The 17461-nt window shown below is 35.7% G+C and overlaps 1 protein-coding gene across 1 annotated transcript; it reads left to right on the forward strand.

Annotated features, from left to right (window-relative positions):
• The first annotated feature begins 13508 nt into the window (after positions 1-13508).
• On the forward strand, positions 13509-15617 carry LOC106445682 (probable transposase-like protein At4g04430). The gene is made up of 5 exons (XM_048760016.1): positions 13509-14099; positions 14177-14303; positions 14443-14730; positions 14810-15019; positions 15176-15617. The coding sequence occupies exons 1-4, from the start codon at positions 13915-13917 to the stop codon at positions 14861-14863; spliced, it is 654 nt and encodes a 217-aa protein (XP_048615973.1). The 5' UTR covers positions 13509-13914; the 3' UTR covers positions 14864-15019; positions 15176-15617.
• Positions 15618-17461: the final 1844 nt, after the last annotated feature.

The raw sequence follows: 17461 nt of genomic DNA on the forward strand, positions 1-17461 counted from the left end.
GAGTCCTCACTTGTGATTTGTGAACCTCTTTTTATTGGATTTTGTATTGACGTGGTTCGTAGATTTTATATGAACATGAACTTTCAACCTAATATTAAAGCATTAAACCTTTTAACCATTAAATCAAAGGCTTCTACAAGTCAGAGTCAATCCAAGTCCCCTGAAAATCTCTATTTCACAGACTAGAAAAAAGAAGAAAAGCAAAAAATATTGTTTCAAACTCCCACACGAACATTGGTTTAAATGAAATGGTACATGTTTATTAATTACATTTCCCAGGTGCTTAAATAACTTGTTTCCTAACACACGCTTTGAATAACAGATGGATTCTTTTTTGTTTCTTATTGTAATAAATTGAAAATTCTCACATAGCAACAAAGTATTTTAAACTTTTCCGGTCCCAGATATTTAAATTACTGACGTAACCTGCAAGGAGAGTGGCACCCATCATGTGAAAACGCGTAAGGTAATAACTTATTACGTTTCACTATCAATGTTCAATGATACTACGGTCTTTTTCCATGTAATCCGTCAGTGAAATTAAATGAGATATTAAAGCAGATCGGGTGAGATTAAACACTTAAACAAGATCGTACTTTTCTTTATCGTAAAAATAGAATTTTTTCTGTTCCCGAAAATAAAATGTTTTAGATTTTTTACCTGTTCCACAAAGATATATTTTCTATATGTTTAAAATATTTTTTTATACTTTTAAGAAACATTAAATAAAAAATATTTGAATTGATTAAATTTCATTGGTGAAAATTATTGGGAAGTGAATAATAAAATAAAAAAATTAAATTATAAACAGTTATTAAAATCGTGAACACTTTGGAAAATCTTACTTTATGAAACAGAGGGAATAGTAGTTTCTTCACTCACTTGGAAGTTGGAACCGATCTGGCTGAGAATTATAGACAAGTCCGTATATATGATAAATGTTTAACATAATATTTAAGAAAAAATAGGAGTGTGTTGTAATTAGAAGATTGAAGAATGAATAGTTCTGTGTTTTATTAATCATGACATGAGTTCCTTTATATAAAGATTACAAGTCAATAAAAAATGAAAGTATCCAAAAACCTAAACCAACTAGGATTAGGAAAACTAATAATACATAATAATGGAAATATAACAATTACAAGGAAAATGAAATAGAGTTTCCTTTTCTCCAAAGCATAAGTCGTCTCTCTCTCTCTCTCCTAAGGTCACGGCCGTCTCTCTCTCTCTCTAGGGTTGGGCCGTCTCTCTCTCTAAATGTATGGACCGGTTATGGACCAGGCCGGTTATGGACATCCATCAATTGATTTATAACACTCTCCTTGGATAACATAACCATTCAGGGATTGTAATACGCTTAATGTTGCCTCATTAAAACCTTATCAGGAAAACCCAGTGGGACAAAACCATGATGAAGGAAAAAGAGTACAATACGTACTACTCCCCCTGATGTGAACCTCAGTGTAGGTTCTTTAGTCTACGCATCTGATGCGTGATCTTTCCTGGACGTGCAGGAAGGGAGTAATCAAATCGGCCAAGTTTATTACTGAGCCGTAATTGGACCATTTTGATTTTTCCGGTCTTTTCTCATGTCTTCTGACATCGTGTGTACATGGTTAAGAAGTGAACATTTGCTGTCGACCACTCTATACTTTGGTCAGACATGTAGGACTATGGTCCTCGACCAAAAACATCCTCACGGATACTCTCTTTGGCTATTAGCTGCCTATGACGATGTTAAAATGCTGATTGATAGGTAACAGTATGTATGAGTTTTCTCTATACTACCATCGACTATGCACTAATCTGATCGATCCATGTTGAGTCATAGACTTCTTTTATACATGTTCATAACTTGTCTCATGAGTGTCCAGGATCATGACTTGGTCAATGATCATTGTTGTAATGAATTTTACAATCTTATCTAACTATGGCACTGTGGCCAAATACACTCATGAATCTCACATGTGGTCATCGATCTCTATTGCCTTAGGCAATGCCATAATCGTTTTTTACTGCAGTCCTATCCTTATATTGATGTCGTCTCATGACCTCTCTGTCGTGGATCATATCACACACTGAATATACATTAGGTCATGGACTTCGATCACACATTCTTATGGACTGCAACCTATTGGTATCCGATCGAGAAAGATAGATTAAATGTCTCCTCTCAGCCTCACAGCAGCAGCAAACTGTTCTGCTATGCCGGATCCTTATCTAAGGGATCTGATGTTGGATTGGTCTATCCGGAGAACATACTATCCGAGGTAGCAAGCTGAGGCAATCCGAATTACCTTTCTTTGGGCCGATCTTTCGTTTCCACTAGCCCGTACTACAATCTAGTCGGTCCATGCTAGTGTCACAGATCTGTATAAACCTTTTGACCTCTCTTTAGATTGGTTTAGTATAAACACAAGGAATTCAAATTTCTTTATTAGTTTACATATGGACTGAATTTGATCGTTCTTATAGAACTTCTTTACTAGTATTACATACTATATGCAGCTGCTTTGTTTCAGTCCATGAACAGCTTAGGAACAATGCTGTCCTTTATCCAGTGATCCATATGCCGCTTACTACATCTTTATATGTCAATCTAATTTCTTTCTTATGACCAGACCTTTGTCAATTTCGAAATTGTGTAGCAGCATCCACCACATAGGAGTTTATCTCCTTATAATCTGTTCCATGGTCTTTGTGAGTATCCTTGTGTAACAAGCTATGATCGAATGCTGTTAGTAGGAAACATGAACACCTTTAGACCTCGTGATCATGTACCATACCTCACGATTTCTTTTCCCTCACAAGGCCCATCTATTTCACTGGTTTATATCAGATGGCGTTTCTGTATATATGTATGTGGCCAATACGCCTATCTTTCTCTATAGATACTTTAAACCTCACGTTTATCTTTTCAATCTAATCTTTATTCTTTATGAGTACTCTTTCGTGGGTTCTGATCCTCGTTTATATCTTTATGTTCAAGGGCTACTCTCTTATGTACAAATATATATTTATGTGTCGATACTTAAATATGGTTCCATTGTGTTCCAGACATGATCTAATTGATTTGAGATTTCATTATCCGGGACCTTTGTTACCTAGTAGCTTGGCGTCCCAAACTACATGGTTTGGTACCTTAGATGTTTAGCTGCACCGCCTTTTCTCAATGTCTGGTCTGGTTTCCTTATGACCTCGGATTTGTATTCTATGCACCTTTCTCTTTTTCTTTCCGAGGTTCCTTATCTTATGGAACAGTTTGGTCTATCTTGTATAGACTCTGTAGCAACTTGACTGTGTCTCTTTCTAGGACATCAGATTTCGTTTGGTGCTAAGCTGGTTATGACTTAGTCATTCTTTTCTTTTTTTTCGGGTCAGTGTCTGGCATCTCGATTAGCTAGCTATGTATAATCTTTTCTTTCTTTAGACGTCTATAATTCTAATCTGGGGATCTTTGCCAAGACAATGATGGTTGATACCATTCTGTTTCTTATCATTCTTTACTCTTTACCAGCTTATAGCTTTCTCCTTTTAATGTTGGATAGTCGGATTCATTGATCATGCAATCCGTGCACCTGGCCACTTTCTGATAACCCATATTTGGCTCAAGGTCTCTTAGAAGTCGTGTGAGAAAGTCATACTCTTATCCAACATATATTCTCAATCCTCTTCTGAGGTTCCATCTTAGACGGCACATATGTCTGTGGTGGTTTATTCAAAGTGTCTTAAAATGGTGTATGTCTGGTTTATGACCCAAATTCAATTTGAGATGGGAAAATCTATGCTCACATATATGGCCTGATATATTTTTACTTTATATACATGTAAATCCATGATGTCCCTAAGCTTTAGGATGGATGTCTGATCCTTATAAGTAATGGACTGCACGGCCAAGCCGTTTATATCATGGTCATAGACCATGGTTCACAAATTTGTTCACGAATTTGTAGTATTGATCATGTATCACGGGTTTATTCTCTCTCCCCCTCATGAACAAACTATAATTTCGTGATGATTAGGACAATAAAGCCTAATGAGTTTCCCTTTGTGTACATGTTTCACAACGTGAGATCTTATGGGATAACTCTTTGTGTCTTCTCAATATCAATCTTTGCATCAAGTTTAGACTAGGATGGCTAATCCGGTCTTGCCATAAAGTGTATAATTTTCGTGGGATATATCAGTATGATCACCACGGCTCTTGCCTCTTATCATACTGATCTATAGCATAGTTTTGATCAGTAGATTACATAGGTATAGTCTTGACCACTTTCTTAAAGGGTCTTAGGCATTTTCTTTCTTTCTTAAATCTGAAGGAACTTGTTTACTTTTGCCCATTGTTTCTATTTGGAAACCATATTAACTCAATGGGTCATACATTCTTGGGTGTATATAATGCCCTTTAAGCAATGCCTTAGCCATAGATTTCTTACTAGGCTACTATACCGTACCATAATGCCTTTAGGCGATTTCTTTATCAATCATTCACATTATCAAGTAAGATCAGACAAGATATAATAGTAATGAACTCAAATCAATTCTATTATTAAATGACAAGAAGGTCAAAGCAAAACATAAATCAAAAACTTAACACAAAATCAGTATGTCGAAATCTCATTTTCTTAGTCAATAGACAAGCCGGCCACACCATCCGTTACTTTAGACGTGGCTTCCTTGGATTCTTTCTTATCTTCTTCAGCCTTATTGGCTTCAAGATGTCTCATCTCACTATTTCTTTTTAGCAACTGATTATTCTGCTCAGTTAGTAATAGGCATGAGAGCATATCATTATAGGTGGTGAACCCTTTTTCTCTATAGATATGTTGTAACAATAGATCTCTTGGATCGGCTGGGAGGAAGGTCTTTTCCAGTAAATCCTCCTCTGTTATCACTTCACCACATAGTCTCAGTTTGTAAACGATTTTGGACAAAGCAAAATGATATTCATCCACAGACTCAAAGTCCTAGAATCTGAGACTCATCCATTCATGCCTGACCTTTGGTAATAACACCATTGTGTATCTGGATTTTAATTTTGTCCAAAGGTCACGAGGATTCTCAATATTTAGGTACTGATTTCTTAGATCCTCAGTGAGATGATGGCGCCTAATTGTTATGACCCTATACTTTTCACTTTCAGTTGCATAATTACCCTGAATAATGCTCCTACCGAGTCCTCTCGATTTCAGGACAACTGAAGTGTTCATTGCCCATTCTAGATAATTATTTCCAGGGAGATTTAGAACAACATAATCCAAGGGCTCAAATCTCGGCATCTGAAACCATATTTTCAATCAATTCATGATTTAGGATGCAACCAATTCAAAATAATCAGTGCATATGATTTCATAAGTTTCTCGACCAAAACACTTTACTACTCGATCATGGTGCGAAACAAGTCGAGAATGCTAGGTCTATATGTGATGCTTAGGCCACACGGCCATGTAATGTGATACAACGATCCTAGAGATTGGTTCATGAGATGTGCAAGCAAGGTTACACGACCTTTCAGATATGGTGTCTCTCTAGGCCACACAGCCAAGCTATGATGCATTAAGCCACACAGCTTTCAATCACATGATGCAAACAATGTGATCTATCAAGGGCACAAGGCCGCGAGTATGAACAATGCATCAGAATGGTTAGGCCACACGGCCGTTCGGTATGGTTCATAGAAAAATCACACGGCCACAACAGAATATAATGCAAACAAGGATAATCAATTTAGATGCATTCAATCTTATCATTCAGTTGCATATCAATCAGGGTTTACCAATTTCAAGGTTGGTAATATACGGCTAGATTTTAGGGTTACAGAATCAGAGTAACCTAGCAACCTAACTCTCATGCAATACATAATCAATCATAAACCTCAAATCAATCATTCAAATTTTAAGCAATATGAGATTTAAGGTTTCAAAGCCTTTAGGAATTTAAAACGAGATTTAGGGTTTTAATCATTTAAGTGGCCAATTTTATCAACATGAGGCTAAGGGTTTCAAGGCCTTAAGATTTTAGTTTCGAGATTCAATCAATCTATTAATCTTAAAACTCAGATCATCAATCACTCAATCAAGCAAGAAAAATTTAAAATCGATTTCAAGCTTTAGGGTTTTAGGGTTTTCGATTCCAAGATTTAGGGTTTTCATAATTCAGATCAGAACAATCAATCAACATGTTCTAATGGAATCGATTTCAATCTAGTGATTATAAGATGATCAGGTTTAGGTTATACCAATTTTTAGGGTTTATCAAGAACATTGGATTTCCATAATAATGGATTAGGGTTTTATGGTTTGATCATTATGTTCTTAGATTAATCGGTATACCTTTATTTGTAGGGTTGAAACCTGACCACCAAAAAGAACGGATGAACCTCGAGCTGCACACGGACGGACGCGAGCTGGTTGTCGTCGGATGCGAGCTTAACGGGACGGGACGCGTCTGCTTCCTATCGGGTTTGCAAGCAGCTGATCGGGATTGTGAGCTGGTTGATCGGGAACACAAGCTGGCTGTGATGCGAACGGAAGCTGAGGTCGTCTAGGATCAGGAACACCTTAGGGATGGAGCTGATCGGTTGCTGACGAGCTGGAACGCGAGCTAGGACGAATTAGGGTTCGTCGGGATTAGGTTAAAGTCGCCGGCTAGGTTAGGTTTAAGGGATTGGCGATTTTAGCTTAGATTGCAGATAACAATCGTGCTGATTATGTGTTGTAATTAGAAGATTGAAGACTGAATAGTTATGTGTTTCACTACAAGAAAAAGGGGCTATTGTTACAATTTTTTGAGACTAAAATTTTCAGTCACATATTTGTGACATAATAGAAACTATTTTGTTACTTATATTTTACGTTACAAAAAATTACCTTCTTCGTCACAATATCATGACTGGTTTTTTTGTAACAAAATGTTGTCACAATTAGTGACATATATAAGACGAAAATAAACGTAATAATTGTCGTGACAAAATGGTGACTACGTTTACTGTTACCAATATGACGAATATGTGACTGGATCTTGTGTCGTCGTTTATGACGATAGAAAAACTAAATGGGTGTCACGAATTCCTACGAAACAATGACAAAAAAATTGTTGTAAGTTGTGACTTAAAAATATAGCAAATACGTTACAATAGCTGGTTTCGCTACACTATGCAAGTGGGTCGTTTGATGGCATGGTATCTCATCTTGTTCAAGATTTCAAGGATAAAGTTAGGAATCATAAACTTAGTATATTCTCTCATTACTCGTGATTGTGATTGTATACTTTCTCATTTAGTTTTCTTCTTCCTCTGTATTTAAACGTGATATACACATATGAATAAAACAATTCCATGTTGTAATATGGTATATGAGCATGCCAGGGTATATCCCAATTTTTTTCTCAGCAGTCTTGTTTCTCTCTTCTTCTTTGCTATTACCCTGCAACTCCCTACTCTGTTTCTCTACAACTCTTTTTTTTCTCTGATTCTTAATCTTCATTACGTCGGACTCAACAGCAGAGAGAACATCTGTTTTTAACGCACAAGATCCTCAAAGCACTCTCCTATGTATCACCATGTCAAGTGTTACTAAGCTCACAAATCACATTGTTTTCTACAGTGCAATCACCACCAGAGATGTTTGAGATATGTTGTTGTCTACCTTTAGCCAACCTTCCCGTACGTGGACAATATAAGCCACGATTTGCTTCTGCTTGGCAACCTTACGATCTCATGTTCAACCATGGAGACCAAATGCAAACAACTCATGTCAGACTCGTCAACATGGCTGCTAGATACTCCGGCGCGTCTCACCACATGACCTCCAAGCCTCCAACTTGACTAATCTAATTCCACAATCCTTACAGTTCACTTGTTTTTAGCTTGCGATAGGTTCTGATCGAACAGAGGAAGTCTATAGAATGCTGGTGAGTTAAGAGACCTCTGTGATGGAGATAGCATTGAAGTGGGTGCTACTTGAATGTGCTCATAAACCATAAGTAATGCCTTAGCCACATCTACAATAAGTCTCAGTTTGGTTCTCCCATGATTCAGACCCCACACAAATGTAGAACCAAGACCATAGGCTCACCAACCCATATACCAAAGTTGCGATAAAAGTTTTGAATATACCTTTAAGAAGCTTGGCAAGGATGAAGAAAATAACACATCAGATCGAAGTTATTGATCCAAAGTCTCCAGGTGGGGATAAATAATTTTGATTACCAAAAAAGGATGAATTGTTTTCGTTTTTTTTGTCAACATAAATTATTTTCCTTATTAAAAAAGAAACGTTGTTTGAGACAAGGAATTTCACGATAAGTACAAAACTAAAAGGAATAAGTATATTTTACATATATACATATTATTTAATTAATAGGTAAGGACTTGAACTAATCCAGCATCTTCATAAACGTGAGCTTTTTTTATAAGTTTAAGTCGTGAACTAATTACCAGGTAAGGGCGGCAACTAATCCATTGTGTTATTCTTTTGAAGTTTTATACCGATATAACCGTGATTCTTTAGCTTTCGGTGATTTATTGATGTATGATTGATGATTATATTTTTTCTATGTCTACGTTTTTGATTCTTTGTTGAAACAAACCCTAACTATAATTTTTTTGTTTTCAGATTGTTTAAATGTCGTCTACTAACGATATTAAATTTATAAGACGGTGGTTGTATGAAAGAATCGATCATACAAATAATCAAGTTTCAGAAGGATTTTATCAAGGACTACAAAACTTCATACAATTTGCTAAATATCAACAGCTTTTTATGGAGAGTGGGAAGCTTTTTTGTCCATGTTCGAAGTGTGAGGACGGAAAATTACTACAAGAAGAAGTTGTTTCGAAGCATTTATATAATAGAGGAATTATGCCTAATTATTGGGTTTGGATTTCTCATGGAGAAGATTATGATATTCTAAATAGTTTTTCTGAGGTTCCAGATGGTTTTATAGATACTGGTCATGAAGATCCCTTGCAAGCTGAAACTGATACGGAGCCAGTCAATCCTTATGTGGCTATGGCTTCTGATGCTTTTCCTCATATGGAAGAAGAGCCGAATGCTGAGGCAAAAAAGTTTTATAATATATTAGATGCTGCAAAACATCCAATATATAATGGATGTAAAGAAGGTCTTTCGCAACTGTCACTAGCATCTCGACTCATGAGCTTGAAGACAGATTATAATCTGCCTCAAAACAGTATGGACTCCATTTCTCAGATGATGCAAGATTATTTACCTGGAGGCAACAATTCAATTAATTCATATTATGATATAAAGAAGCTTATGCGGTCGTTGGGTTTGCCTTATCACAAAATTGATGTTTGTCGAGATAATTGCATGATATTTTGGAAGGATGATGCGAAAGAGGAGATGTGCAAATTCTGTAGGAAAGACAAATTTCGACCTATTCAGAAGAGTGGGCAGAAAAAGGTTGCATATCAACAAATGTTTTATTTGCCAATAGCTGATAGACTACAAAGACTATATCAATCAGATAAAACCGCAAAAGATATGAGGTGGCATGCAGAACACACATCGAATGCTGGAGAGATGTGTCATCCCTCAGATGGAGAAGCATGGAAACATTTTAGTAAGGTATTTCCTACTTTTGCTGGTGAACCAAGAAACGTTTACCTTGGCTTATGCACAGATGGATTCAGTCCATTTGGTATGTCTGGAAATAACTATTCTTTGTGGCCTGTTATCATGACTCCTTATAATCTACCACCAGAGATGTGCATGAAACAAGAACTTATGTTTCTAACGATTCTTGTTCCTGGTCCAAATCATCCGAAGAGAAGTCTGGATATTTTTCTTCAACCGTTGATTGAAGAGTTGAAGGATTTGTGGATTAATGGCATTCAGACATATGATATTTATACCAAGCAAAACTTTCAGTTACGGGCAGTACTTATGTGGACAATTAGTGACTTTCCAGCATATAGTATGCTTTCTGGGTGGACAACTCATGGTCGACTGGCATGTCCGTATTGTATGGATCAGACAGATGCATTTCAGTTGAAAAATGGTAGAAAAACAAGTTGGTTTGATTGTCATTGACGTTTTTTACCGGCTGATCATAGCTATAGGAGGAAAAAGAAGAACTTCAAAAGAGGAAGGGTTGTTGTTGATGGTCCACCTGAAATACTTACAGGCGAGGAAATCAGGAATGAAGTCAGTCAGTTGCCAAAAACAGTTGGTTGCGGAGGAAACCATGGGAAATTAAAAGGATATGGTGAAACTCACAATTGGCATAAGCAGAGTATATTTTGGGAGCTACCATATTGGAAAGACCATAAACTTCGTCATAATCTTGATGTGATGCATATCGAAAAAAACTTTTTCGATAACATTATCAATACTTTGTTGAATGTGCAAGGGAAGACGAAAGATAAGATCCAATCTCGACTTGATTTGGCAGAGTATTGTAATCGCAAAGAGCTGCATTTAACAGCTGATGGAAAGGCACCAGTCCCCATTTTTAGACTGCAAAACGATGCGAAAACAACTTTTCTAAAATGGCTCGAAAAAGATGTGAAATTCTCTGATGGATATGCATCAAGTCTATCCAAATGTGTTGATTTATCAAGTGGAAAATTAACAGGAATGAAAAGTCATGATTGTCACATTTTAATGCAACGGCTACTTCCAGTTGCATTTGCCGAGCTGATGGATAAATCAGTTCATGAAGCACTATCAAGTAAGTATTTCTCTTTGCAATTTTAAAATTACTACTAGAAATAAATTTGAATGCATAATCTAAATTTAATTCCTTTGTTTATAGGTGTTAGTTTGTTTTTTCGTGATATTTGAGCAAAAACTTTACACGAAGGCAATCTTGCATTATTGGAAAAAAACATTGGTGTGGTTCTTTGTAATCTGGGAAAAAATTTCCCTTCATCCTTTTTTGATGTTATGGAACATTTAACCATTCATCTGGCACACGAAGCTAGACTTGGAGGACCTGTGCAGTTTAGATGGATGTATGTCTTCGAACGACAAATGGGACATCTGAAAAACAAAGTTAAAAATAAAGCAAAAGTGGAAGGTTCTATTGTTGAACAATATGTCAATGAAGAAATTTCTGCTTTTGGTACTTATTACTTTGAGCCACATATCAAGACAAAAAGCCGAAGAGAAGATCGACACTATGATGGATGTAGTCAAATTGATACAAACCAGAACGGTGAAGTGCCAGATATTTTTCATCAGCAAGGAAGAGGAAGTGGTAAAGAGGAAGTGGTAAGGAGAAAGAAATATGGCTTCAAGATAAAGACTACCTTATCGTGCATACTTATGTTCTACTAAATTGCGAACAAATAAGGCCATTTGAAAGGTAAATATAATTAATAAATACATATATTAATTTATATTTACATAAAATTTAATAAAGAATCACTACTTTAAGTTTTATTAATTTTTTTTGTAGGTTATTTGATGATAATATGACCACTTCATATCCTGGAATAGGTGAAAATGATCTAAATCAGCTTAAAGAAAAAGAATTTGCAAAGTGGTTACAGAATCATGTAAGAATTTATACAAATTCATTACATTTTTGATAATTTAACTTTATATTAATTTATTGTTTTGTCAATACATAACAGGTGGAGAATAATAAGATAAATATTCGGTGGTTACAAACGTTGGCACATGGTCCTATGACAAAAGTTACTTGTTGGCCGATATATTTTTGTCGGGGATATATATTTCACACATATGACCATGGAAAAGACAAAACCAATGCCAACTATGGAGTTTGTGTTAAAGACGCAACATCTCGTGGATCAAGCGGAGAACCTGATTTTTATGGAGTATTACAAGAGATCTGTGAGCTCCATTATCCTGGACCGGTTCATCTTAAAATTGTGCTTTTTAAATGTGATTGATATGATTCAACCGTTGGGAAAGGCATACGTGTGAACAAATCTGGAATTATTGATGTTCATACTGGAAAGCGTCATGGAAAATATGATTCCTTTATTTTATCTTCACAAGCAGATCAAGTATGTTATGTTCCGTATCCACGAGTAACTCATAAGAAAGATCATCACTGGAAAGCAGCTATCGTGATTCAGCCGCGGGGAAAAGTATTGATGAATCAAAATTTGGATTCCACTGCAATGCAACAGAACAATGATAATTCGGTTGTTTCTACTGATGTACTACATGTCGAGACATTAGTCAATCAACATGGTCAAACTGAAAATCTTGAAGATGTAGAAGACGAAGAAGCGGGATTAAGATCAGATGCTGATGATGAAAATAATGATTATGAGTTAACAGATAAAGAATCTGACTAAATTTGGTGTTATAGTTTTATATTTTATATGATTATGGCGTTGGTTTTGGAACTAAATTTAAACTATTTTATTTATTTAATCTTTGACCTCTTTTAAGTTTTAACTATGATCAGTTTTTTTTTTAATGAAGGGGATGGTTTATATCACCGAAAGGCAGCTTGCATTGTTCATTTCCTCTTTTTTTTCTTTCGACTAACCCTTTTTAGATCGGAAGAAGAAGATTTGAAGAAGCAATCCAAATCTTGACCTTCTGTACCAGAGACTAATAGAGGAAGAGATCGAATTTCCTTCTTGATTTCTTCTTAGATTGGCATGTGAAGCCGGTTCAGTGTCGGAGATCAAACCATGAATTCCGAAGCCAGGCGGTTCACTGTGGGACTCTTCGTTTTCGTTCAAGTAAGTGTTCATCTCTGTTTTGTTCTGGATTCATCTCTGATTCTGAAACAACTACAAGTCTTAAAAAGGTCACTTTTTTTATTGGCATGCAGCAGCTTTGATTCATAAGAATCACCGTCTTCTGCTACTTCGCTTCGAAGTTCTTCTCGCCGAAACAAAAACCCGTGGATCCTTCTAAGCCGCCGCCTCATCTGATATCATTAAGGTGTCCTGCTATATCTATATATATATGTTTGGTTAAATCATATCTTCTCCTTTCAATCATTCTCAAATGAAAAACTTGGCTTTGCTATTTGTTTTGTTTTGTAAGATTTGCGAAGAGGAGATTGAGTTTCTAACAAAAGGAGAAGATTATGTCAATCTTGGTTTGTTTGCTTCAGGTACTTGAGATTCTAACTAAGCGCTTGTTGAAAATTATGGCAATCTTGATTTGGTTGATTTGTGTATAGAAATGTTAGGGCATAACAATACTTGGGTCTCTTAGTTATCTTGGAAGAAATTATATCAGAGTGACGTTTGATCTCAAATTGAGAAGCTTTTCTCCCTTGTCTTGTGAGTTTCTAATTGTATAGACTACAATTTATGGTCGAGCTTGTCTCATAGCATGTGTTATTAACAGGAATACGTAAATGCTATGATTTCATCTGTGAGGGGGAATAGGGGGACCTTATACTAATCAAGGTGATGATCTCTCCCATGGGAAAAGACTCAAAGAAGTTATATGGCGCCTGTTGCAGATTCTGAAGGAATTGCTTTTATCTTGTGCCAGGTCAACGTCGTTGAATAGACTAGCGAGGTATATACTTTGATTATTTATTTTGTTTTCTTTTTTTTTTTGCTATCTCTTTCTTAATGGCGCCTTAACTTCTTAATGGCGCATTTTTAAGTTGTGGAGATATTTAGATTTTTACTTTAGAGCGGCAAAACCTAAAAATTAAGTGGAAACCGGGAAAATCCCTTAAAACATGGTAAGAATATTAAGAAATATCCTAAAATTTAACTAGTATATAAAGGAAGTAATATTAGTTACCTCGTCTCACGTTAAACCTAAGAACCTAAACTACATCTTAGACTGAATCAAAGCCGTCGAGGTCTCAGATCTCTTTGGTTTTCTTTTTTTCTTTGCAGTTAATCGTTTGTTTTTGTTTATTGTTTGTTATGTCATGATCTAATACTTTTGAGCTGCATCTTTTTCTATGATTTATTCTGTACTATTATAGATGCGTCCACCAATGATGATAGGCGGTCGCTTGTTTGGAAGATCATCTCTTGAATCTGTTGGTCTCCAAAGACAGAGGGAAGGAGTTGCTGCAAATGCCCAACCACGTGAACAAAGGGAAGAATTTGTACCTGTTGAACGAGATTCTCGAGTGCTTCATCCATCTAGAAAGAATGGAGCTAAATGGTATTGTGATATATTCTGAATTACTCTTCTCTGATTTACAAAGTATATATATAACAAACTCAACTGTATCTGTACAGGTTCAAGAACAACACTGAAATATCAACACGTGTAAGGAAAATCATTGAAGGATTTTTTAAAGGACCATGGTACAGCTGGAGAAAGGTACCCCAGTTTTACAAGGATGCTTGGTATTCAACGTTTAAGGTGTGTTTCTACATATTTTTAACATCAAATGCATATTTCCTTTCTTCCACATTAAAAGTTTTATATTTCATGAACATTTCATTCATATCTTGTTTTTTGTTTGTTTTTAATAACTCTAACCACATCGTTTTGATTGTAGACTAAGTATGAGTGGAATGTTGCCATCGAAGATCTAGTGAAAGCTAACATTGATGAACTAGCTGCCACTCGCCTCAAAGGAATGGTGAGCCTTGCAAAATCCAAAGGAGTGAAACCTGATTGGATTCTTTCAGAAGATTGGAGAGTAATGTCTGATTACTGGAAGACACCAAAAGCCAAAGAAAAAAGTGAGAAAGCTCGTCTGGCTCGTATGTTTAACCGTGATGGTTTGGGTCCACACAGCCACAGATCAGGCTCACATTCCTATGCTAAAGTTCAAGATAATCTGGTAGTGCACATATTATTTTACTTCAAAAGAGTTTATTTTTACTTTTAAAATGAGTTTACAGCTTACGTTAATGTTTTAGGTGGCAAACAACGAAGACTCTTCCTTCATTGCTGTGATGAAGAAAACCCACTAGAAATCTGATGGAACATATGTTGATGAAAGAGCACGCTTAGTTGCAGAAAAATATGATGCATATGTGCAAGAAAGATTGTCACTGGTTGAGCCTTCTAATGGTGAGGTTTTGACAGAGCCTCTTACTGTCGAGGAAAGAAATGAAATCTATGTGAAGGTAATCTTCTATCACATTTCAAATTTGTTTTTTTTTTCCTGATTTTTCTTTATATTTGGAGATACGATTGATTCTTTGCATAGCTTTGCTTAATTAAAGTTGTCTTTGCATTTTAATTGTATATATGTGTTTATGTAACTGTTATATGTTTGGTAGGTTGCTGGAATATCAAAACAAGGTCGGGTGTTTGGACTTGGATCACTACAGTGTGGAGTTTATATGCCACTAGATGGTTCCTCAGTTTCACCACAAGCTGTTGAAGATGATGGTACTTTAACTCACCGAGTCAAAGATCTGGAGTCAGACTTGCAAAAGAGTAATGAAGAAAAGGTTCAGTTTCAGAATAGGATTGAAGCAATGGAAAAAATATTGATGTCTGCGTTTGGTGAAAATGTGTTAGACTCCAACAGATACTACCACACCCGCATGAAGTGGTTTCTCAGTTTGGTGTTTTAGCTTGGTGTTTCTAGTTTGGTTTTCATTTGGTTTTCGTTAGTTTCGTTAGTTTACTAAGCAGTTTCAGTTTACTTCTTAAATGAATTGTTGTTTTATTCTTACATTTAATATTTAAATAAAATCCAAGCAGTTTTATGAGAAATAGTTTTACATCATATTATTTGCAAATTTGATATTTGATTTCATTTTTATTTATAATTTCTAATGTGCCAATAATTGAATAACAAATTATAAAAAATATGTGACAGATTTTAAATAAAGAAAATTTGGGTTCTAAAATTGTAACCAATTGAAACTGAGAGGTTACTATTTTACGGTCATAGTTTGGGACATTGCTTTGGTAATAAAAAGTGACAAATTAATAACATAATGAATGTTACAAAATACAACGATTTTGTAACGAATTTATAGTATATATTAAAGACGGATAAATATCTTTTCTTTAGTCATTGATTATTACGTTTTGTGACTAATTTTTGGGTTATAATAGGCTACAAAATTAAGACTTTAAATTAGTTATGAGTAGTGACGGTTTGGGACAATATATAATGTCAGAAATGGTGACGGTAAAAAGACTATAATGGTGTCTCTATTAGTGACAATTTGTGATAATAGATCCGTCACTACAAGTGACATTAAACAATAACAAATTAAGACTGTTTGAGACAATTTAATAAGTAAGAAATTGTAACGGTTCTATTACCAATATACAACGTAACTATGTGTGACGATTTGTTACAAAAAAAAATATTCGCAAGAAATTGTGACATTTTTGTTACTCCAGAACATTTGTGACACACGTATTGCAACCATTAATAATTAGTAACAAAAACGTAACAATGATGATATTGTTACGAATTTTTTTCTATTGTGACAAAATTTTTTTGTAACAATACCCTTATTTTCTTGTAGTGTTTTATTAATCATAACATGGGTTCTTTTATATAAGGATTACAACTCATAGAAAAAGGAAAGTATCAAAAAACCTAAACCAACTAGGATTAGGAAAACTACTAATACATAATAATGGAAAGATAATAATTACAAGAAAAAGGAAATAGAGTTTACTTTTCTCCAAAGCATAAGCCGCCTCTCTCTCTCTCCTAAGGTCACGGCCGCCTCTCTCTCTTTCTAGGATTGAGCCGTCTCTCTCTAAGTGTATAGACCGGTTATGGACAGGACCGGTTATGGACATCCATTAATTGATTTAAAACAGATTACTTGTTTTTGTTAAACTTTTTGAAATTATATAATCTAATGTTATTTGTTATTAGAAATGTAACCGGGAGTTATCCTATTAACCGGGAGTGATTCTACCAATTGACTTTTTGAAATTATATAATCTAATGTTATTTGTTATTAGAAATGTAACCGGGAGTTATCCTATTAACCGGGAGTGATTCTACCAATTAAAACCAAACAGTGTATATGTATGGATAAGAAAGAAGGAATGATTAATTAGGTTTCCACAAAAGATAAATTTATATGCTATCTCAAAAATGAGTTTTCGCCCCCGTTAAAAATCGCAAACCATCAAAAGCTAGGGAGAGGAACTTGTCATATGATATCTTGCATATTTTCATTGTCTTATTCATTTATTCATGTGCATTTTGATCATATAGACTAGGATTTAGCCACGTTTAGGTTGCATTTTGCATACATGAGACTTTATCAGGTGTTGGAGTACCACATGGAGTTCTTGGAGGCATTTGGGTGCATTTAAAGCGATCAACAGACGAACAGCGCACCAGAGCGACCTCACCGGAGCGACGCCGTGAAGTCACTGTGACACACATCCCGGAGCGACCTGGCCAGACGTCATGGAGAGGTCGCTTGCGTTTCTATCGTGAGACACCCCTTCTCAGAGCGACTTGCCAGAGCGACGCTCCGAGTTCGCTCGCGTTTCCATGGCGAGACGACACAAAACGAAGCCCGGAGCGACCTCTCAGAGCGACCCACTGAGGTCGCTCCCGAAGGCCGGAGCGA

The sequence above is a fragment of the Brassica napus genome, chromosome C6 (assembly GCF_020379485.1).
Source record: "Brassica napus cultivar Da-Ae chromosome C6, Da-Ae, whole genome shotgun sequence".
NCBI lineage: Eukaryota > Viridiplantae > Streptophyta > Magnoliopsida > Brassicales > Brassicaceae > Brassica > Brassica napus.